Source organism: Pseudophryne corroboree, chromosome 3 (assembly GCF_028390025.1).
Source record: "Pseudophryne corroboree isolate aPseCor3 chromosome 3, aPseCor3.hap2, whole genome shotgun sequence".
In the NCBI taxonomy this organism is placed as follows: domain Eukaryota; kingdom Metazoa; phylum Chordata; class Amphibia; order Anura; family Myobatrachidae; genus Pseudophryne; species Pseudophryne corroboree.
Window position 1 is genome coordinate 205021532 of NC_086446.1, and position 24466 is coordinate 205045997.

The 24466-nt window shown below is 44.8% G+C and overlaps 1 protein-coding gene across 6 annotated transcripts in view; it reads right to left on the reverse strand.

Annotated features, from left to right (window-relative positions):
• Positions 1-24466, reverse strand: part of CDH23 (cadherin related 23) — a 1868204-nt gene that overhangs the window by 94851 nt on the left and 1748887 nt on the right. For 5 of the 6 annotated variants that reach the window (XM_063958779.1, XM_063958778.1, XM_063958781.1 and 2 more), the window contains 3 exons: positions 11367-11588; positions 6987-7106; positions 5923-6103 (listed from right to left, as the gene is read on the reverse strand). In XM_063958779.1, the coding sequence (XP_063814849.1) occupies positions 5923-6103; positions 6987-7106; positions 11367-11588 (523 nt within the window). Of the gene's footprint in view, positions 1-5922; positions 6104-6986; positions 7107-11366; positions 11589-13919; positions 14097-24466 lie in introns of those variants that run through there. The other variant, XM_063958783.1, reaches the window with a different exon arrangement.

A 24466-nucleotide genomic window follows, 5' to 3' on the forward strand; every position in this document is an offset into this window, starting at 1 on the left:
ACCAAGGTTCCCAGATTACAGCAAACCTGCCCGAGCTGTCGTGCAGTGAAGCAGTGATCTTCTCCATAGTGTAGATAAACCATATTTTAGCTATTGCCATGCTTAAAGATGGAGGTTCAGGGTTTTTGTAGCATTTAGCCACTGTACATCTAACTGCGTTAATAACATGGTGAATAAGCTTATGAACATATTCATTAAGACCATCAATAGGAAAACTTAATAACGCAGACCAGGGGCTGAGTGAAATTGGGATATTATCCCACATTTTGTACCCAAAGGGAAACACAACCAGACAGTCTCATAACATGTGCCATAAACCAGAGTTATCCATGTTACATTTTAGGTGGGTAGAATCAGACTGTAACTTAGCTCGCTGTAATGACAGTGGAGTAAGATACACATAGAAAAAATAGGATTTTAATACCTACCGGTAAATCCTTTTCTCGTAGTCCATAAGGGATATTGGGGACACATTAGTATGATGGGTATAGACGGAGTCCAAAGGAGCCAGTGCACTTTAAATTTCTTCCACTGGGTGTGCTGGCTCCTCCGCTCTATGCCCCCTCCCACAGGCAGTTATAGGTAAAACAGTGCCCGAAGGAGAAATTACATACTTGAGAGAAGGAACATAACAACAATAAGTGTGGTGAAATTTACACACCAGCACACCATAACATAACTGGGTCAGCAACAGCTGGCAACATAACAGCAACGGCTGAACAGGTAACCATATAAGAGACAACCTGCAGAAAGTCAGCGCACAGAGGCGGGCACCCAATATCCCTTATGGACTACGAGAAAAGGATTTACCGGTAGGTATTAAAATCTATTTTCTCTAGCATCCATAAGGGATATTGGGGACACATTAGTATGATGGGTATAGACGGAGTCCAAAGGAGCCAGTGCACTTTAAATTTCTTCCACTGGGTGTGCTGGCTCCTCCGCTCTATGCCCCCTCCCACAGGCAGTTATAGGTAAAACAGTGCCCGAAGGAGAAATTACATACTTGAGAGAAGGAACATAACAACAATAAGTGTGGTGAAATTTACACACCAGCACACCATAACATAACTGGGTCAGCAACAGCTGGCAACATAACAGCAACGGCTGAACAGGTAACCATATAAGAGACAACCTGCAGAAAGTCAGCGCACAGAGGCGGGCACCCAATATCCCTTATGGACTACGAGAAAAGGATTTACCGGTAGGTATTAAAATCTATTTTCTCTAGCATCCATAAGGGATATTGGGGACACATTAGTACAATGGGGATGTCCCAAAGCTTCCAGACCGGGCGGGAACGTGCAGAGACATCTGCAGCACCGCCTGCCCAAACTGGGTATCCTCTTTGGCCAGGGTATCAAATATGTAGAACTTCACAAAGGCGTTCTTCCCCGACCAGGTAGCGGCTAGGCATAGTTGCAAGGCCAAGGCTCCACGGGCAGCCGCCTAGGAAGAGCCCACTGATCTTGTAGAGTGGGCCTTCAGAGACTGAGGAATAGGTAATGCTGTCGATACATAGGCCTGTTGGATAATGAGCAATGGGCTGCTTTGAAGCAGGGCAACCCTTCTTCTGCGCATCATAGAGTACAAACAAGGAATCCGTCTTTCTGATCCGAGCTGTCCTCTTGACATAGATTTTCAAGGCTCGCACTGCATCCAATACCACCGGAGGGGCAGAAGAGCCAGAACTGGACGGAATAACAATAGGTTGATTCAAGTGAAACGCAGAGACAGCTTTCGGCAGGAACTGCTGTCTAGTCCTGAGCTCCGCTCTGTCCTCATAACAGATCAAGTATGGACTTTTACACTATAATGCCCCCAATTCCCAAGAAGCCAGGGCCAGTAACATCACCGTCTTCCACGTGAGGTACTTGTCTTCCACCGTCATGAGAAGTTCAAACCAAGAGGACTGCAGAAAACGTAACACCACATACAAATCCCAAGGTGCCGTAGGCGGCACAAACGGAGGTTGTATGTGAAGCACCCCTTGCAATAAGGGCTGTACTTCCGGCAATAGAGCCAACTTCTTCTGGAAGAAGACAGCAAGTGCTGAAATCTGGACCCTAGTGGATCCCAGACGTAAGCCTTTATCCACTCGAGTTTGCAGGAAACTAAGGAATCTTCCCAAGTGGAAGTCTGCAGACGGATATGTGCGTTCCTCGCACCCAGGAGACATATCTCTGCCAGATATGATGATAGTGTTTTGATGTTACAGGTTTTCTGGCTTGCACCATAGTGGCAATTATCTCTGTGAGCTAGGATGTTCCGCTCAACCTCCATGCCATCAAACGAAGTCGCCGTAAGTCCGGGTAGACTAAAGTTCCTTGCTGAAGAAGATCTCTACTTAGTGGCAGAGGCCATGGGTCTTCTACGGACATGTCCAGGAGAGCCGCGTACCACGCTCTTAGGGGCCAATCCGGGGCAATCAAGATTGTTGCACTGCTTTATGCTTGATCCTCTTGAGCACTTTTGGGATCAACGGAATCGGAGGAAATAGGTAGACCAGCTGGTAAGGCCAAGGCGATGTCAGCGCATCCACCGCGCTCACCTGAGGTTCTCTTGTCCGCACGCAATAGCAGCGAAGCTTCTTGTTGAGGAGAGACACCATCATGTCGATCTGTGGGCATCCCCACCGGTCGATGATCTGTTGAAACACCTGAGGGTGGAGTCCCCACTCCCCCAGGTGGAGATCGTGGTGACTCAGGAAGTCCGCTTCCCAGTTGTCCACTTCCGAAATGAAGATTCTATATGGAGCTGGAGAAGCTCCTGGGAATTCGCTTTTATCAGGAGATCGTCCAGGTAAGGGACAACGTTGACCCCCTGGACTCTGAGTTGAAACATCATTCCCACCATCACCTTCGTGAACACCTTCGGAGCAGTAGATAGGCCGAAGGGTAACGTCTGGAACTGGTAGTAATCTTTCAGCAGGGCAAACCTCAGATAGGCCTGATGAGGAGGCCAAAGTGGGATATGGAGGTAGGCGTCATCGATATCCAGGGATACCAGGAATTCCTGTGGTTCCAGGTCTGTGATCACCATTCTTAAAGATTCCATCTTGAATTTGAAAACCTTCAGGTAAGGATTTAAGGACTTCAGATTCAAAATGGGTCTCACAGACACGTCTGGTTTGGTACTACGAATAGGCTGGAGTAGTAACCTTGTCCCTGTTGATGCAGGGGCACTGGAACAATGACCTGGGACTGGACCAACTTTGTGATGGCCAGTGGCAGCGTAACACGCATATGTTCCAAAGCTGGTAATATTGATTTGAAAAATCGTTGGGGAGGAGCACCGTCGAACTCCAGCTTGTAACCCTGAGAGATGAGGTCTCTTGCCCAGACATCCTGGCAGGAACCTTCCCAGATGTGGCTGAAGCGACGTAACCGAGCTCCCACCAGGAGATCCTCTCGAGGTGGGCGGCCACTGTCATGCTGAAGCTTTTGCAGAAGCTGAACTGGTGCTCTGCTCCTAAGAGCCGGCAATGGCAGGTTTCTTAGGCTTACCTCTGGTGCCTCAAGCTGCATTGGAGGCACCCCTGGTCCTAGATCGAAATCTTGTGGACTGAAAGGACTAGGTAGATGGTCCTGGGTAGATACATCTAGCAGGGGCTGCCCCAGAGGGAAGAAACATGGATTTTCCAGCAGTAGCCTTGGAAATCCATGCATCCAATTCACCTCCGAAGAGCCATTCGCCTGTAACGGTAAGAGATTCCACATTGTGTTTGGAGTCAGCGTCTACAATCCACTGACCCAACCATATGGCTCTGCGTGTAGATACAGCCATAGCAGTGGTCCTAGCATTAATATTGCCAATCTCTTTTAGAGAGTCAAAGAGGACTCTAGATGTGTCCTGAATATGTTTGAGGAAAGTAACTGTAGTAACAAGGGTCATATCCCCCGAAAGACCCTCCTGAATTTGAGTAGCCCAGGAATTAATTGCATGTGTCATCCAGCAACCTGCAATGACTGGTCTTTGAGATACACCCGCAGCAGTGTAGATAGATTTCAGTGTGGCCTCAATATTTTCTATCCCCCAGGTCCTTTACCGTAAAGGATCCTGGGGCAGGGAGTACCGCCTTCTTGGAAAGGCGCGAGACAGAGACATCTACAGCTGGAGAGTCTTCCCAGAACTTTCTGCCTTAAGGAGCAAAGGGGAAGGTATGCAAAAATCGTTTTGATACCTGATATTTTTTATCAGTAGTTTTCCAGGCTAATTTAAACTAATCATATAATTCCTTGAAACCAGGAAAAGTGACTGTCAGTTTGTCTTGTGGGAGGAAAAATTACTGCGGATTTGTAGCGTCCACCAGGGGGAGCTTTAGCACATCCCTTATAGCCAAAATGACGGATTCAATGCCCTGTGCGGGGATGGAGTCCCCACTTATGGGGTCTACATCATCCTGTATATCATGAGTGCAATTTATGTGCACCTGTAGTAGACAGTGGGGGATGGGGGGCATCAGCCCTGGCAGCTAGAATTGCTACTGCTTGTTGCAGTTCTGGTGTTTTATTGGCATTAGCAGTTAATTGAGATGCCATATCAGACATCATATTTTTGATAGCCCCCATCCAGGAGGGCTCGTGACTCTCCCCCATATTGTCAGCATTTTGTGATGACTGACTACACTGCTTATATGATAAGGAGCCAGATGAGGGAGGAGAGAATCTGGCATTACATACACTGCATAATTTTTGTTTCACCATTATGAAGTAACACACAATAACACATACAACACAGACTGAGTTACAAACAAGCCTGCCCTATTGCATGTGAGAGGAGACAAATAGTAAGAGTACACCAGCACACCACCGCTGCAGAGCCCCAGTGAGGCTGTCAGCATTTTTATATAGATATATCAGTTAAACTGTTTCTAACTAGGATTCCCCTAGAGGAATACTGTGCACAAATAGCGGCTCTCCCCCTACTCAAACACCCCGTACCAGTGATCCAGTGTGTGACAGATCAGAGGAGCTGTGTGTGGCTGCTGCTGCTTATGCAGAGGAAGGCTCCAAAATGCCGCTGAACCCGCTCTGATATAGCTCCGCCCCCCATAATGGCGCCAGAGCTAGTGTTACATATTTATACTGGCTATGTTTCCTAAATGCGCTGTAGTGTCACATAAATGTTAAGTACAGCTAATTTCAGCCAATGTCACGCAGGGGCTACAGCGGGTCCTCCCCAGGAGGGACCCATATGCTTCACCCGTGCTTTTGTCACACCATGAACCGAGGGACCACCATAGCGAGGCCCCCAGTGTGTACTCACCACCGACGATCACCTTCAGGCAGCGTTCGGAGTGTGCAGCATGCTGCGACTGCGACAGCTAAGGCGCAGTGCCCCGCTGAACAAACAGCCCCTCAGGACGGTGGTCCTGCAGACAGGAAGCAGCTCTGCACCTCACGAGGCTGGTGACCACCCCCCCCCCCCCCAACTCCCACGGCGCAGGTATGCTGTTGCCCAAACAGCATACTGAAAATAAAGTTTTAAAATAAATTGAAGAAATCTCTCCGGAGCTCCACAGGTGTGCATCCTCTCCTGAGGGCAATTTTTTCTAAACTGCCTGTGGGAGGGGGCATAGAGGGGAGGAGCCAGCAGACCCAGTGGAAGAAATTTAAAGTGCATCAAGGGTACAAGTAATGGTGCTGTCCCCTGATCACCATCTCAAGAGACAGCTGTGACAAAAAAAAACAAAACAATGTTTTGGGCTAATGTCAAGATTTTTTACAATTTAATTACACATTTTATTTTTTATTTTACTTGGTAGCAAATGGGCACTGCACGGTAAGTACTGTCTTCTAGATGCTTATGTGTAGCCTTCTTGTGGCTGGTAATAAACTTTTAATAGGTCACTATTTATAAATATCACTAAAATACTTGAATAATTACAATAAGAAAGTACTGAGAGACATTCAGACTTACCAAGAATATCACCACCAACAATGCTGTACTCCACTTGGCCATTGAGACCTGAATCTTTATCTTCAGCTTTAAATGTTGATATTCTGGGACCCGGTTGGCCCTCGGTGATTTCAAAAGGGCCTTCATATGACTTTGGAAATGTTGGCCAGTTGTCATTGATGTCATTTACATTGACTAAGACCTGTAAACAAATATCCACAAAGAAAAAGAACATATGCAATAAAATGTTTAATATCACAGGAAAAATCTGACAACAGCTATAATACTGCATATATTATAACATTTTTGTTGTCTATTATACAGGTGAATCTGTGAAGAGAGCTAGAAAACATACAGTAGTAGCAGTAGTTCTAGAGAACCAGAGTCAGACAAATACTGCTAGAAGAGTGGTTCTAATTCAGTCACTGGTGACCACATACTAACACTTCATAAAAACATAATAGCGTATACAGATCTGTTGCACCAAAAAGCCTCATTTGATGTGCCATGCATAGACTTTGCAACTTAACCGTGTCAAGTGTCCCACCAGAGACTTTTTCACAAAATATGGGTCTCATTTACATCACAAAAGTACAATGACATGTGTTCACTATGCCACAAAAGCAAAACAAAAAAAACCCAATTAATCTGAGGCGACAACGCAGAAAAAGTATTCTGGCATCTAATAGTTTCCAAAGCAAAGCACCTTTAAGCCTTGGTAACTTACAATGGCAAAGAGGGGTGGGAAGAATTCCAAAATTGAGCTATCACAGCATTCATAGCTATAAGAATATGTCCTACCACATATCGATTAGAGGCTGCCATGGTCTATGGCATAGAAGAGCCAGCTTCCAGGAGCAGTGACTATAAGTTTGCACTACATAAATTTAGAAGGTCAAAAACCTCATTCTATAATTAAGCAACAGAGGACAGATCCAGAACATATGGATGAGATTACCTATCTTGCCAACATAACCTCCATCATGTTGATCAAATTACATGCATATTATCAGTACGTTATAAAAAAAAAAAAAATATATATATATATATATATATATATATATATAAACGACTTTAACACATACCGTGGTTGTTGATGTCAGACGGCGTAGCACTATAGGACACCTGTCAGTGGCGGTCACAATTAGAGTATATCTGCCCAGGCACACCTCATAATCCAGCTCCCTCACTGCACGAATCAGACCCTAGTAATAATGTAAAATGGAAGAGCAAAATAATACATTTTCTTACGAACACATGTAATACTACGCATTTCTATGGCAACCAGTGACCAAACAAATACATACACATATATATGTTTGAGAAAGGGCACTCAACACTGTTATTCAAAGCAAACACATATTTTTATTTTCACACAAACAGGGCTCTCCAAGGGGTCTCAAACAGGTGGCTCAGCAGAACACAACCAAATATATTGCATAGAAAAACAGCAGCATGGCAATCATTATGCCTATATATTCAGCTTGATAAGTAACAAATTAAGGCAGAGTTGTCACTTATCCATCATCACTTATTTCATTACATTGTTGAGTGCCCGTTCTCAAGTAACTCTACCTGCTCCAAACCTGATGGAACAGAATTAAGGGAGCACCTAATTAAAAAGAACTATGGGAGTGTGCATCTGTTCTAGAAATAAAGAAAATAAAAAAATAAAAAAATAAAAATATATATATATATATATATATATATATATATATATATATATATTAGTGATGAGCGGGTTCGGTTCCTCGGAAACCGAACTCCCCCGAACTTCACCCATTTTACACGGGTCCGAGGCATACTCGGATTCTCCCGTATGTCTCGGTTAACCCGAGCGCGCCTGAACGTCATCATCCCGCTGTCGGATTCTCGCGAGATTCGGATTCTATATAAGCAGCCGCGCGTCGCCGCCATTTTCACTCGTGCATTGGAAATGTTAGGGAGAGGACGTGGCTCGCGTCCTCTCCGTGTATTGTTGATGCAAATATTTGTGCTTGCTTTACTTATTGCTTAATTGTGGGGACTGGGGAGCAGCTGTATATTAATATAGGAGGAGTACAGTGCAGAGTTTTGCTGATCAGTGACCAGTGACCACCAGTTTTATCCGTTCTCTGCATGAAAAAAACACTCCTTATCTGTGCTCAGTGTGCTGCATATATCTGTGCTCACACTGCTTAATTGTGGGGACTGGGGTATTATATAGCAGGAGTACAGTGCAGAGTTTTGCTGACAGTGACCACCAGTATACGTAGTCTGCCTGAAAAACACTCCATATCTGTGCTCAGTGTGCTGCTTTATTGTGGGGACTGGGGACCACCAGTATAATATTATATAGGAGGAGTACAGTGCAGAGTTTTGCTGACCAGTGACCACCAGTATATAATATATAGCATTACGGTACAGTAGGCCACTGCTGTACCTACCTCTGTGTCGTCAAGTATACTATCCATCTACATTCTATACCCGTGGTGCATTTCAGTTGTGCAGTTTGCTGACACAGTGACCACCAGTATATATAGCAGTACGGTACGGAAGACCACTGCTGTACCTACCTCTGTGTCGTCAAGTATACTATCCATCTAGATTCTATACCTGTGGTGCATTTTAGTTTTGCAGTTTGCTGACAGTGACCACCAGTATATATAGCAGTACGGTACAGAAGGCCACTGCTGTACCTACCTCTGTGTCGTCAAGTATACTATCCATCTACATTCTATACCTGTGGTGCATTTTAGTTTTGCAGTTTGCTGACACAGTGACCACCAGTATATATAGCAGTACGGTACGGAAGGCCACTGCTGTACCTACCTCTGTGTCGTCAAGTATACTATCCATCTACATTCTATACCTGTGGTGCATTTCAGTTGTGCAGTTTGCTGACACAGTGACCACCAGTATATATAGCAGTGCGGTACGGAAGGCCACTGCTGTACCTACCTCTGTGTCGTCAAGTATACTATCCATCTACATTCTATACCTGTGGTGCATTTTAGTTTTGCAGTTTGCTGACACAGTGACCACCAGTATATATAGCACTACGGTACGGAATAGGCGCTTCTTTTTTTCTTTGCATCATGTGCTGTTTGGGGACAATTTTTTTGATCTGCCATCCTGTCTGACACTGCGGTGCCACTCCTAGATGGGCCAGGTGTTTGTGTCGGCCACTTGGGTCGCTTAGATTAGTCACACAGCGACCTTGGTGCGCCTCTTTTTTTCTTTGCATCATGTGCTGTTTGGGGACAATTTTTTTAAAGTGCCATCCTGCCTGACACTGCAGTGCCACTCCTAGATGGGCCAGGTGTTTGTGTCGGCCACTTGTGTCGCTTAGCTTAGCCATCCAGCGACCTCGGTGCAAATTTTAGGACTAAAAATAATATTGTGAGGTGTTCAGAATAGACTGAAAATGAGTGTAAATTATGGTTATTGAGATTAATAATACTATGGGATCAAAATTACCCCCAAATTCTATGATTTAAGCTGTTTTTGAGGGTTTTTTGTAAAAAAAAAAAAAAAAACGAATCCAAAACACACCCGAATCCGACAAAAAATTTTCAGGGAGGTTTTGCCAAAACGCGTCCGAATCCAAACACGGCCGCGGAACCGAATCCAAAACCAAAACACAAAACCCGAAAAATGTCCGGTGCACATCTCTAATTTATATATATATATATATATATATATATATATACATACATACATACATACATACACTTACATACATACATACATACATACATACATACATATATATATTTGTATGTATGGCCCAGTGTCAGATTGGAGTGTAAAGGGCTACCTGGAATGACCTTTTTATGCTCACTAAATAGAGCCCTACATATCGGTACTTGCATTGAGAACAATTTACACTGTACATTCAAGTTAACAAGTAATACAGAAATGATTGACAAATTCTTTGGTAGATTTAGTTGAAATGCTCAGTGTACATATAACAGGACAGTATAGTAGCAGCCATTTGTGTTCTTTTTTTCTACTCTCTGGTATTTGCAGCTGTAAACAAAATTGACTTTAGAATAAGTACAAGTAACAAATAGATGATGGGTCAAAGGTGGCTCAGGACAAACATTTTCCACTATGTATACCACTGTATATAGTTATCATCTGTCATCAATATTCATGCTTAGAACAATGGGCCTGATTCAGAGATGTATGCATTAGCTATGGCCGCTGTATGCAGCGACTGTGCTAAGATACAGCAGGAGGCAACTGCAGTTGAAAGAGACCAGCACTGAATCTCCTGCTTGACAATTGGTCATTTATGTAAAGCTGGCCATACACCTTAAGATTTCTTTTCTGATCTGGATGGTTGGAATGAAAATCTGGTAATGGATGAGAGCAAATGACAATTGACCATTTGTTCTTAAATGCCATAAAAATAAAAATAAAAACGGTCTTTCAGACAAATTGGTTAAATCACATGGATTTATCCAGTTTGCCTGATTTACCATTTTTTGTCTATTTTCCAGTGTTTGGGAGCAAATGGTCAATTGTCATTTGCTCTTATCCATTCCCAGATTTTCATTACAACCAGCCAGATCGGCCAATAAATCTTTAGGCGTATGGGCAGCTTTACTCTCAGGTAACTTCAGATGGCCGGTGTTGTCACTCAGCTGCAGCCATTGAAGCAGCATCCAAGGACACAGCCACTGGCATCAGTAAGCCTAAGAAATAGGCTTGACAAGCTCCCGTTTTCTGCAATGCTACCCTGCGCCACCTCTAAATGGCAGCAGCATGCCAATCTTGCTGCGGCATTTGTATATGTTGCTCTTTAACACAATTAATCTATTTTAAATTGAAAAAGAAAAAGAAGTTCACCTTCCAAGTGACAAAGGAAACTGATGGAGGAAACGATACAGATACAAAGCCACAGTCTTCTAATGCATCTCTAAATCTTGCTTTGCTACCATGTAAACTTAACACTTTAAGGGGCCCATTTACCAATAATTGCATTTGTTGTGCGTTCTGGGTGCAATAATAGCCTAGCAATAATCTATTATACCGCTGGAATGTCTGACGGTACACATGCAGGAGTGTGTACCTGAGATGTGTTCATGCCTGTGTCAAGATCCCTGTGCACATGCAGTCAGCTTACCACACATATGCGGAGGCCATTGCTGGGGGGTTCTGGATAGACCCTCTCTCTGCGTTTTCTGGGATCTGTAACCCATAAGCTACAGCAGCACAATGCAATCTTCTGATGGCGTTAGCTGTGGGGGCCAAACTTCTTGGTAAATCCGACAGCATAGCGTCCCCCACAAAAAACGATAGGGGCTGCAGCTGCTGTTGGAAATGAAGGGGTTCGCAGGAGATATTGGAGATTTGGGGGATGCTAAAATATTTGCAGCTATCTCACAAAAGCAGCCTAGAGACCATTCTCCAGATATAGTAAAGTCTTGTTACCTAAAATATACTGCACATTCATCCGTCTGCTGATTCACTCTTACCGTCGTGTTGTTTACGTTAAAGGTATTCTGAAGGTTGCCACTTATAATGGAGTAGGTAACCGTTCCATTAAGACCCTCGTCTTGATCCACAGCTGTGGTTGTGATGATCACAGAGTTAAGTGTCAGAGGACCCTCATCCAAAGTAACTTCATACAGCAGCCTTTGAAACATGGGAGCATTGTCATTTTCATCTAGGATGGTCACAAAGACTAATGTCGTTGCCTAGAAAAAAAAAAAGAAAAAAACTGTCACATTTTTCCATATATTATTTAATCTGTTTTAAATACACTTATTTAGGGGAAATCAAAACTAAAAAGAGTTCAGCTATGAGAGTCCACGCAATGACTAACTGAACCAGCTTGTGGATTACTAACCAGGTAGAACAGGTTGCTGAATAATTCAGGGTTAGTGCAGTAGGTATACAATGTACTTGGCAAATTCAACAGAGCCAACCAGAAATGTTTGGGGGTTTATATAAAGGCGTTGTGGTGCTTTGTGAGGCACACCGCAACACTAACACATAGTGGTGGCAGTGAAGTATATGGAGAAACTAGTGGTGCTGACACAGTGGCACCTGCAGTATCTGTGGTGTAACTCACCCTCTCCGCACAGGAGAGACACACAGAGGCATGCCCTTCCACAGAGCCTAAGACATGTGGGAAAGCCATGTGTGCACACTAGCACACCTAGGTGGCCAGGTTGGAGGTCACGTTGATGCGGCATCAGCAGTACAGGGTACCAGTCACCAGCAGCTCGCAGGAGACAGCACAGAGCACTCTCCTCCAACAAAAAGAACAATATATGAAGTGCATGTGGCTTTTACATGTAGAATAATATTCTGAATACCGGGTTTACATTTGATTTATTCCTATGGTCCTGTAGATTTAAAAGCTGGCACTGATTCTGGAAACCAAATTATGTCTGTGCTCACATTCTGGCACCTACATAGTGATACAGTGAAATGACTACGTTTATCAACTGTCCATACTGTACATTACTCTGTTAAATTTATCTTGCAACTTAACGCTGAAAATGAAAGATATGTAATGCAAACTTATTTACAGTGGTAAAGGACTGCAATGTATAACTCTTGACAGTAGTAGAAGATATAAGTTGACATTTTATTATCTATAATACATCTATAACATGTGCAATAAGAACAACTTTGCTTTGAATAATCACATAAGAAAAATGTGCAGTAGCAGATTCTGTACCGTCGCCAACGGGATCCCGAGCAATCAAAATGCCGACAGAATACCGACCCACGGGGAATATTCCCACTCTTGGATGTCCTGAGTGGGGATTGAACATGTGGCGAGGGCAGTGAGCCTGCAAGGGGCTTTGTTGCGCTCGCCCCCCCACACCAGCATTCAGCTGATGGAATCCCGGGGTTGGTATGCTGATCGTTGGGATCCCGAGCACCGGTTTCCCAACCCAAACCCATTACAACAGTAGGTGAATCACTTTATCTAAAAGTAAAATGTGCTAGAAATACAGGACTGGAATGTAAAAAGCACTTAAAAAAAATACCCAAACTATATTAAAATATCACTTCTTTATGAATGTGCATTATTTTATATAGAACATAAAAATATTTTATTTAATAGGACAAAGTCGGTTTACCTTGAGATAAAATACAAAAACAGCAATGTTGTTATAAAAACATATAAAGTAGAACTGAATAAATAATTGCTACAAAAGCCGCACTGTAGCAGCATGCCAAATTCATAAAGCAAATATTGTCATACAGTATATCATTTATCAGAGTTTCCTAAAGTCCGCTATTACAGTCGATGTTTTAAGGATATCCATGCTTGAGTCCAGATGGCTAAATCAAACTGACTGCGGTACTAATTACGGTAAGTCATCTGTGCTCAAGCATGGATATTGTTAAAACATGGAAAGTAATGGTGGAGTTTGGGAAACTCTGCCATATATTATAAAGAAGAAATTACTAGGTCAGAGGTTCTCAAACTCGGTCCTCGGGGGCACACACAGTGCATGTTTTGCAGGTAACCCAGCAGGTGCACAGGTGTATTAATTACTCACTGACACATTTTAAAAGGTCCACAGTTGGAGCTAATTATTTCACTTGTGATTCTGTGAGGAGACCTGCAAAACATGCAGTGTGTGTGCCCCCGAGGACCGAGTTTGAGAACCTCTGTACTAGGTGGTGACAGAAGACCTTTACACATCAGATTTAGGGCTCTATTTACTAAGCCTTGGATGGAGAGACAGTGGACGGAGTTAATGTACCAGCCAATCACCTCCTAACTGTCATGTTTCAAACCCAGCCTGTAACATGGCAGTTAGGAGCTGATAGGCTGGTATATTATCTCCGTGCATTTTATCTCCATCCAAGGCTTAGTAAATTGACCCCTTAGTTTGAAGCAGAAGAAGTTAATCATTCAATAATAAGAAAAAAACATCTACATTTAAGCCTGGTGTGAAATGTTTTCATTGGGCCACCTATATATTATCAATTGTGAGTTACTTTCTGCACCTATAGAAGTGTAATAATAAGTTTACTTATTATTTGCAATGAATTATTACCAGTTATTTATATAGTGGCCATTCACATAACTCCCTGCCCCACAGGAGTTGCACCAGCAATTTAGGAACATACTGTAAGAGCACAGCTTTACAAGAAGCATTATTCATTCATAGGAGTACTGCAAATAGCAGGTCAGCCCTGTAGCATCCAGCACAGGGTACTAAACGTACACAGCCGTAAGTCTCAGCCACTGACTGACATACACACACAAGCAGGTTTATATACCTGAACTCTTCTTAATTGAAGTAAGGGTGTGGTTATTTTCCTGAGCCACAGAAAGTTAACCCTTTCTTCAAATGTGAGAGAGTTTCACCCTGTCATACCACCACATAATGCAGTTGTCCAAATGGAATTACCAGCTGTCCCAGATGGCTGTGGTTCATTAGGTCGACATGCATTGGGTCGACCACTTATGGTCGACATGCATTAGGTCAACATGGAAAAAGGTTGACATGGAAAAAGGTCGACATGAGCTTTTTGACTGTATTTGGTGTCGTTTTCTTCGTAAAGTGACAGGGAACCCCAATTAGTGCACCTCGCTCCGTTACCACTGCGCTCGGCACAGGTTACCATTCCCAATTGTAGTCCACGTGGATCGTTAAGTATGAAAAAAGTGAAAAAATTTAAAAAATTGTAAAAAAACTCATGTCGATATTTTTGCATGTCGATCTAGTACATGTCGACCTAATGACCATGTTGACCTAATGCTTGTCGACCTAACGCCCGCCTCACGTCCCGGATGACTTCAGGACGATTTGCTATGGATGTTGATTAGTTTGAAGTTACATCTACCATGGCATAATTGTACAGAAATATATGAGCAACTTTAGGTAAAAACAACTTAAAAACTATTTACTAGTTGTGGAATATTTAAATGAGATTGTTGTTCAGCAACCAAAATAGCAGAGAAAAAAACTGCGAGAATCAGAGCGCTTAAACAACAGGTGTTATTGAGATCATTGTTTAAAATTTCTTTTAATTAAAATATATATAGAGAGAATTTCTTCATACAGTTTCCATCAGTACCGGCCGGTTCTTATAAAATATATTAAAAAACAATTAATTCACTAATTCCTCTAGCCAAGCTTAAATATTGGGGGTAATTCCAAATTGATCGCAGCAGGAATTTTTTTTAGCAGTTGGGCAAAACCATGTGCACTGCAGGGGGGGGTGGGGGCAGATATAACATGTGCAGAGAGAGATAGATTTGGGTGTGGTGAGTTCAATCTGCAATCTAAATTGCAGTGTAAAAATAAAGCAGACAGTATTTACCCTGCACAGAAACAAAATAACCCACCCAAATCTAACTCTCTCTGCAAATGTTATATCTGCCCCTTCTGCAGTGCACATGGTTTTGCCCAACTGCTAAAAAAATTCCTGCTGCAATCAACTTGGAATTACCCCCATTGTCCAATCAGTTAGCAGATTAGAAAAAAGCAGGCATTGGTAGCATCAGTTGCATGCTGTTAGTAGCATCATGCAGCAGCTGTATTTGGTTAATAACTAAAATAGTCTTATATAAACTTTCAGCCAACAGTTCCTGTATAGCAACTTTTCCCACTATTCACTAAAGCCTCCAAGGGTAACAATAGTGTTAAGGGCCCTACACATTTAACGATCCGCCGCCGAGCTGCCCGACGGCGGATACGGCCGACGGGCGACCCTGGCGGAGGGGGGGCAGTGATGGGGGGGGTGAAGTTGCTTCACTCCACCCGTCACCCAGCTCCATAGAAGTGCAGGCAAATATGGACTGCCTGCATGCACAAGCGACGGGGCACCAGCGATGAACGAGCGCGGGGCCGTCCATCGTTCATCGCTGGAGCCTCCACACCGAAAGATATGAACGGTGTCTCGTTCATTAATGAATGAAATCGTTCATATCTTTCAGTCAGATCGACCAGTGTGTAGGGCCTATTATAGTCACCTCTCAAGAAGTACACTCCTGGCCAGGCAATGCATAGTGATGTACTGTAGATAATTGTAGGTATCTGTAATACTTCTGCTCCAAATGATAGTGATACTGGGGTACTTTTAGGCTGGAGACTCCCAGCTGCTGGTGCTTTCAAAACAGTTTCTTGCAAAATAATACACTTATGCGGTCAATTTACCTACAATCAAAATCCCGACAACCATTGACTGACTGTCAAAATTCCGACATGGTCAAAATACTGACATTTAAAATGTTGACCAGTCAAAAAGTCGCCATGAGGTTTTTATGATTTTTTTTTATTGAAACCGACTTGTTCATATTTTACCATCCCAGTGGACCTGGAGGGGGACTATAATACCCGAAGCATAGCGAGCACAGTGAGCCATGCGAGGGGACCCGGTACACTTACATGGTGTCCATGCTGACCTATGTTGACATACATAATTTTTTTTTGAAAAACCTGTGTCGACTTTTTTGACCTGTCAACATTTTAAATGTCGGTATTTTGACCTTGTCGGTATTTTAAATGTCGGTATTTTGACCGTTGGTCAATTGTTGTCGATATTTTGACCGTCAGGATTTTGGTTGTAGGTATTTCATACTAAACCCCTTAAACGCCCATCAAATCACCAAACAGAGGGGGTAATTCAGACTGGATTTCTGCGAATTACTGTGTGGAGTGCGCACGCGCAGCGGCCGCACTATGCGTTCGCACCCGGGAGACCAGTGAGATACTATCAGCATCTCACTGTCTGCAATCGCCTCTGCCTGATTGACAGGCAGAGGCGGTTATGGTGCGGGAGGGGACGTGCCAATGGCATTAGGACACCGTTGGTAGGGCGCGGTCCAGACAACGGAGGCGTGTCCGGACAGTTGGGGGGGCTGGCCGCGGCAGCTGTGTGATGTCACACGAAGCCGCTGTGACCCGGATGGCGGCGGGTAGCTCCCTACTCGTCAGGTACAAAAGCATCGCTGCCGTGCAAAGCTTATGTACCTGTGCGGGGAAGGTAGGGCCTGACATGCGGGGCGGACTAGCCCTGTGCTGGGCGTCCCCCCACATGTCAGAGTAAATGATCATAGAGATCAACTCTGAATTACCCCCTGAGTTTTACTCTTGGGGCTTCTCCTGGAAAGGAAACCTTAGAAGTAGGGAACAATGGGCTTGAATCAATTCAGCGTTGATTGAATAGCAGCGGGAATTAGGTCCCCATGCTATGCAACTCAGCACAGGTTCATGTCAGGGAAGGCAGGTTCTCGTGGACTAAACAGGATGTTTTCACGCGAGGACCTGCATTCTCCATCTAAAGTGCCTGGCGCGATACTGTTTTCACCATGCTAAGGACAGAAGTCAGCATCACACCAGCACTTTTGTCGGATTTCTGCTCACACAGAAGAAATCCTCTCCCCGGGTGTCAGAGCGTGCTGAATTGAGCTAATTACCGGCGCTATTCAATCTGCACTGAATTGAATTGAACCCTATAAAGTTACATAGAAACCTACAGATGGAGCCATGCTCATCTATCCCTTTAATAGGATTAAATGAGCCAGTGCTGTCAGATTAAGGCCCTCATTCTGAGTTGATCACTAGCTGGTTTCGGTTGCAGCACAGCGAATAGGTAAAAAAATAGGATTTTAATACCTACCGGTAAATCCTTTTCTCTCAGTCCGTAGAGGATGCTGGGGATACTTCAAGAACCATGGGGTATAGACGGGATCCGCAGGAGACATGGGCACTTTAAGACTTTGAATGGGTGTGAACTGGCTCCTCCCTCTATGCCCCTCCTCCAGACTCCAGTTATAGGAACTGTGCCCAGGGAGACGGACATTTCGAGGAAAGGATTTATTGTTAAACTAAGGTGGGATGCATACCAGCTCACACCACAAACACACCATACAACATGGCATTTAACAGAAACTCCAGTCAACGGCATGAACAATGTCAGCAACAGGCTGACTACAACAGAAACACAACCTTTGTGTAACATAACCAAAACTTAATAAGTAAGAAATGCAGATAGAGTCCGCACTGGGACGGGCGCCCAGCATCCTCTACGGACTAAGAGAAAAGGATTTACCGGTAGGTATTAAAATCCTATTTTCTCATACGTCCTAGAGGATGCTGGGGACACTTCAAGAACCATGGGGTTTATACCAAAGCTCTAGAATGGGCGGGAGAGTGCGGATGACTCACCGATTGACCAAACATGAGGTCCTCCTCAGGCAGGGCATCAAACTTGTAAAATTTCGCAAAAGTATTTGAACCCGACCATGTAGCTGCTCGGCAGAGTTGTAATGCCGAGACCCTTCGGGCAGCAGCCCAGGATGAGCCCACTTTTCTGGTAGAATGGGCCTTCACTGATTTCAGTAATGGCAATCCAGCCGTAGAATGAGCCTGCCGAATCGTATGACAGATCCAGCGCGCAATAGTCTGCTTAGAGGATTTTCAATCTTGTTGGAAGCATACAGGACAATCAAAGCTTCAGTTTTCCTAAGTGGAGCCGTTCTGCTGACATAAATCTTTAAAGCCCTGACCACCTCGAGAGATTTTGATTCAGTAAAAACGTCAGTAGCCATTGGCACCACAATAGGCTGGTTCATGTGGAACGATGAAACCACCTTCGGCAGAAATTGTTGACGAGTCCTCAACTCTGCTCTATCTTCATGGAGAGTTAAATACGGACTCTTGTGAGATAAAGCCGCCAACTCAGACACCCGCCTTGCGGATGCTAAGGCCAATAACATGACCACTTTCCAAGTGAGAAATTTCAACTCTACCTTCTGTAAAGGTTCAAACCAATGATATTGAAGGAACTGCAACACCACATTAAGATCCCATGGTGCCACTGGGGGCACAAAAGGAGGTTGGATGTGCAAAACGCCCTTCACGAAAGTCTGAACTTCTGGAAGGGAGGCCAATCATTTTTGAAAGAAAATTGATAAGGCCGAAATTTGTACTTTTATGGAGCCTAACTTCAGGCCCGCATCCACACCTGCTTGCAGAAAATGGAGAAAATGCCCCAGCTGAAATTCTTCCGTAGGAGCCCTCTTGGATTGACACCAAGACACATATTCTCTCCAAATACGGTGATAATGTTTTGCCGTTACTTCTTTTTTAGCCTGAAGAAGTGTGGGAATGACTTCACTTGGAATACCCTTTCGGGCTAGGATCCGGCGTTCAACCGCCAAGCCGTCAAATGTAGCTGCAGTAAGTCGTGATATACGCACCGCCCCTGCTGTAACAGATCCTCTCGTAGGGATCTCCTATGAGTAATTCCTGAAGATCTGGATACCAAGCCCTCCTTGGCCAATCTGGAACAATGAGGATCGCTTGAACCTTTGTTCTTCTTATGATCTTTATCACTTTTGGAATGAGTGAAAGCGGAGGAAACACGTACACCGACCGAAACACCCACGGTGTCACTAGAGCATCCACTGCTATTGCTTGAGGGTCTCTCGACTAAGAGCAATATCTCTGAAGTTTCTTGTTGAGACGAGATGCCATCATGTCTATTTGAGGAATTCCCCAAAGACTTGTCACTTCTGCAAAGACCTCTTGATGAAGACCCCACTCTCCTGGATGGAGATCGTGTCTGCTGAGGAAGTCTGCTTCCCAGTTGTCCACTCCTGGAATGAAGATTGCTGACAGAGCGCTTGTATGTCTTTCCGCCCAGCGGAGAACTTTTGTGGCCTCTGCCATCGCTGCTCTGCTCTTCGTTCCGCCCTGGCGGTTTATGTGCGCTACTGCTGTTATATTGTCCGACTGGATTAGTACGGGCAGGTTTCGAAGGAGACGTTCCGCTTGCAGAAGACCATTGTAAATGGCTCTTAACTCTAGAACGTTTATGTGCAGACAAACTTCCTGGCTTGACCATCTTCCCTGGAAGTTTTTCCCCTGTGTGACTGCTCCCCAGCCCCGGAGAAGTAGACATTCTTTATGTCGACCATCAAATCCCCTTCCTCCAGACTGGAAATCACTGCTCGGAGAGATTCCATCTTGAATTTGAATTTTCTTAGGTAAAGATTGAGGGACTTTAGGTTCAGAATTGGTCTGGCCGAACCGTCCGGCTTCGGGACCACAAACATGCTGGAATAAAAGCCTTCTCCCTGTTGGGACTGGGGTACCCTGATAATGACTTGATTTGGGCATAACTTTTGTATGGCATCGCATACAACCTTCCTGTCCGGAAGAGAAGCTGGTAAGGCCGATTTGAAAAATTGGTGAGGGGGAACGTCTTGAAACTCCAGTTTGTACCCCTGGGACACAATCTGTAAAACCCATGGGTCCAGGGCCGAACGAGCCCAGAATTGACTGAAGAGCTTGAGACGTGCCTCCACCGGTGCGGACTCCCTCAGAGGAGCCCCGGCGTCATGTGGTGGATTTGGAAGAAGCCGGGGAGGACTTCTGCTCCTAGGAAGCTGCGACGGCTGGAGATCTTTTACGTTTTCCTCTTCCCCTATTAGCGAGGAAGGAATAACCTCTGCCTTTTTTGTATTTATTTGGCCGAAAAAACTGCATCTGAAAATGGCCTTTCTTTTGTTGTGGAGGAACATAAGGCAAAAAAGACGACTTACCCACGGTAGCCGTAGATACCAATTCAGTGAGACCGTCACCAAACAAGACACCACCTTTATATGGGAGCGACTCCATATATATTTCTTAGAATCAGCATCAGACGACTTACCCACGGTAGCCGTAGATACCAATCCAGTGAGACCGTCACCAAACAAGACACCACCTTTATATGGGAGCGACTCCATATATATTTCTTAGAGTCAGCATCAGCATTCCATTGATGAATCCACAATGCCCTCCTAGCTGAAATTGCCATGGCATTGGCTTTTGCTCCCAAAATGCCAATATCCCTAGCCACCTCCTTTAGGTAGGCCACAGCGTCCCTGATATAACCCAGAGTTAACAGGATACTATCCCTATCTAGGGTATCTATATCAGATGACACGTTATCTGCCCACTTTTCAATAGCACTACTCACCCACGCCGATGCAATGGTTGGTCTGAGCAGTGTACCTGTGGTGACGTAAATGGAGTTTAACGTATTTTCCTGTATACAATCCGCAGGATCCTTAAGGGCTGCCGTGTCAGGAAACGGTAAAGCCACCTTTTTAGACAACCGTGACAGAGCCTCGTCCACAGTGGGGGAAGACTCCCACTTTTCTCTATCCCCAGAGGGGAACGGATACGTCACCTGATTCCTCTTGGGAATCAGAAACTTTTTGTCAGGATTTTCCCACATTTTCTAAAAAAAAGTATTCAGTTCATGAGAGGGTGGAAAAGCTACTTCAGGTTTCTTTCCCTTATACATACAGACCCTAGTATCAGGAACAGCAGGGTCCTCAGTGATATTTAACACGTCTTTTATTGCCACAATCATGTACTGAATATTCTTTGCCAACTTTGGGTCTAATCTGGCATCACTATAGTTGACACTGGAGTCAGTGTTCGTGTCGGTATCTGCGTCTGCCAACTGAGCAAATGAACTTTATGTTACCCCGAGGTCTTTCTTCCATGCCTGGTTCTGAGATTCAGATTTATCCAATCTCTTATTAATAAGAGCCACATTAGCATTCAAGGCATTCAACACATTTACCCAATCAGGAGTCGGCGGTGCCGTCACGGTCACTCCCACAGTCATTTCTGTCACTAACACAGTCTCCTCCTAGGAAGAACACTCAGCCTCAGACATGCCGACACCCACTGACACACTGGGCAGATAGGGGATAGACCCACAGTAAAGCCTGTCAGAGAAACACAGAGGGAGTTTGCCAGCTCACAGCCCCAGCGCTCAATCCCAGTACTGAAACTTTAATATAAAACCCAGACCTGTTTCTGGCACTTTCATAACTTATATTAGCCAAATTAACTGTGCCCCCCTCCCCGTTTTTTACACGCTGTCACTCGTTACAGCAGTGTGGAGGAAGGACCAGCGTCTCTACAGCTTCTGTGAAGAGAAAATGGCGCTGATGAGAGCTGTGAGGGCTAAGCCCCGCCCCCTCAATGGCGCGCTTCAGCCCTGCTATTTTATAATACAATCACGCTGGCGGGGGTCAGGATATTGTGCCTTGGCACGTATTATCCACTTTTGCCAGGTTATATGAGGAGTTTTTATGCTGCCCAGGGCGCCCCCCCCCCCCACTCCCTGCACCCTGTAGTGCCGCTGTGTATGGGAGCATGGCGCGCAGCGCGATCGCTGTGCGGTACCTCAGAAGCCGTCACTGAAGTCTTCTATCTTCTTCTACTCACCTGTCTTCTGACTTCTGGCTCTGCAAGGGGGGTGACGGCGGGCTCTGGGAGTTAACCCCTAGGCGTACCTAGTGTTCCAAACCCTCAGGAGCTAATGGTGTCCTGTAGCCAAGAAGCAGAGCCTTTGAACTCATTAGAAGTAGGTCTGACTTCTCTCCCCTAAGTCCCACGATGCAGGGAGACCGTTGCCAGCAGTCCTCCCTGAAAATAAAAAACCTAACAAAGTCTTTTCAGAGAAACTCAGTAGAGCTCCCCTGTGTGTGACCAGTCTCCCTGGGCACAATTCTAAAACTGGAGTCTGGAGGAGGGGCATAGAGGGTAGGAGCCAGTTCACACCCATTCAAAGTCTTAAAGTGCCCATGTCTCCTGTCGATCCCGTCTTTACCCCATGGGTCCTGAAGTGTCCCCAGAATCCTCTAGGACGTATGATAAAGCGGCATTTCTACGCATGCGTATGGTGCGCAGTGCGCACGCGCGACGTACTTTCACAAAAGACTATGCAGTTTCACACAAGGTCTAGCAACGCTTTTCAGTCGCACTGCTGGCCGCAGAGTGATTGACAGGAAGTGGGTGTTTCTGGGTGGTAACTGACCGTTTTCGGGGAGTGTGTGTAAAACGCAGGCATGTCGGATAAAAGCGCAGGAGTGGCTGGGGAAACGTAGGAGTGGCTGGCCGAACGCAGGGTGTGTTTGTGACGTCAAAACAGGATCTGAACATTCTGAAGTGATCGTTAGCTAGGAGTAAGTCTCGAGCTACTCAGAAACGGCACAATCTTTTTTTGTAGCAGAACTGCGATCCTTTCGTTCGCACTTCTGCTAAGCTAAGATGCACTCCCAGAGGGAGGCGGCAGCGCCGGCCCTAGGCATAGGCAATCTAGGCAACTGCCTAGGGCATTTGTTATGCCTAGGGGCACCAGCAGCTTCTGCTGATTAAAATGATATGTGGCATGCCTATATTCTGTGTGTAGCATTTCGTATGCAGATACAGCCACAGTCGCACACAGTATATAGGCATGCTGCATATCATTTTAATCAGCAGAAGCTGCTTGTGCATCCTAGCCATATAGTAATGCAAATAAGATGCATTTTCATCAAAAAAAGGCGCCCAACATTAGCAGAATTGCCAGCTGACTCACGCCAGGCATCTCCTGCTGCATGTCGCATTGAGGCAAGATTTATGAGGACACATCTGTATCCAAGCAGAGGCAGAGGTCACAGTGTTAGCGACCGTGTGAGTGCTGTGTGTGGGAGGGTTGGTTGTGCAGTAGTGTTCGGCATATGTGTAAGGGGTATTATGTGTTTCATGTGTATAAATGCATTATTAATGTGCAGCAAATGTGTAAGGGGCACTTGGTGTGTCATTACATGTATAAGGGCATTCATAATTTGTGGCATATGTGTAAGGGACATTATGTGTATAAGGGTATTAATAAAGGTTGGCATAATGTGTAAGGCGCATTATGTTTATAAGGACATTAATAATGTGTGTCATATGTGTAAGGGGTATTACTGTGTGGTATTATATGTATAAATACATTACTAATGTGTGGCATTATGTGTATAAGATGCTCTACTGTGTGGTGTTATGTATAGAAAGGGCACTACTGTGTGGTCTAATGTGAATAAAGAGCAATATGGTGTGGTGTAATGTGAATAAGGAGCAATTCAGAGGGATGTAATGTGAATAAGGGGCACTACTGTGAGGAGTAATGTTTATAAGGTAAAGTGGTACTACTGTGTGATGTAACATGAATAAGGAACACTACCACATGATAAAATGTGAATAAAGATGCAGTACTGTGCGGCGTAATTTGATTTGGGGTTACTATTGTGTGGCCATGCTCCTTGCCAGCAAAAACACACCCCTTTTTGGGCTGTACGCCGAATGTGCGCACTGTTCCTTTTTAAAATATAGGGGGTAGGAGCACCAAAATGTGGACTGCTATAGGTAAGGGGTTATGGTGCTAGAAAAGGGGTTCATGGTCAGAGGCGGAACTAGCAGTGGTGCTAGGGGGCACCAGCCAAAATCTTGCCTAGGGCATCATATTGGTTAGGGCCGGCTCTGGGCGGCGGCTTAGCGTTTGCACTGCTGCTAAAAGCAGCTAGCGAGTGAACAACTCGGAATGAGGGCCTTAATCCCTCTCTGTATTGTATTGCAGCTGAGAACAATAGATGAAAGGCTTATGCTAATAAACCATGGTACACCTAGGCGCAACAGAGAAGGCTAGATGAGCGAGGCTCCATCTGTACATAGAAAGTTAGAAATCCCTTTTCCACTGCCGCTAAAAACCCAAGTTATTGCCGTGATAACCCAGGAGCGGCTCAGTGGAACATGGTTTACCTGGGTACAGTGACCTG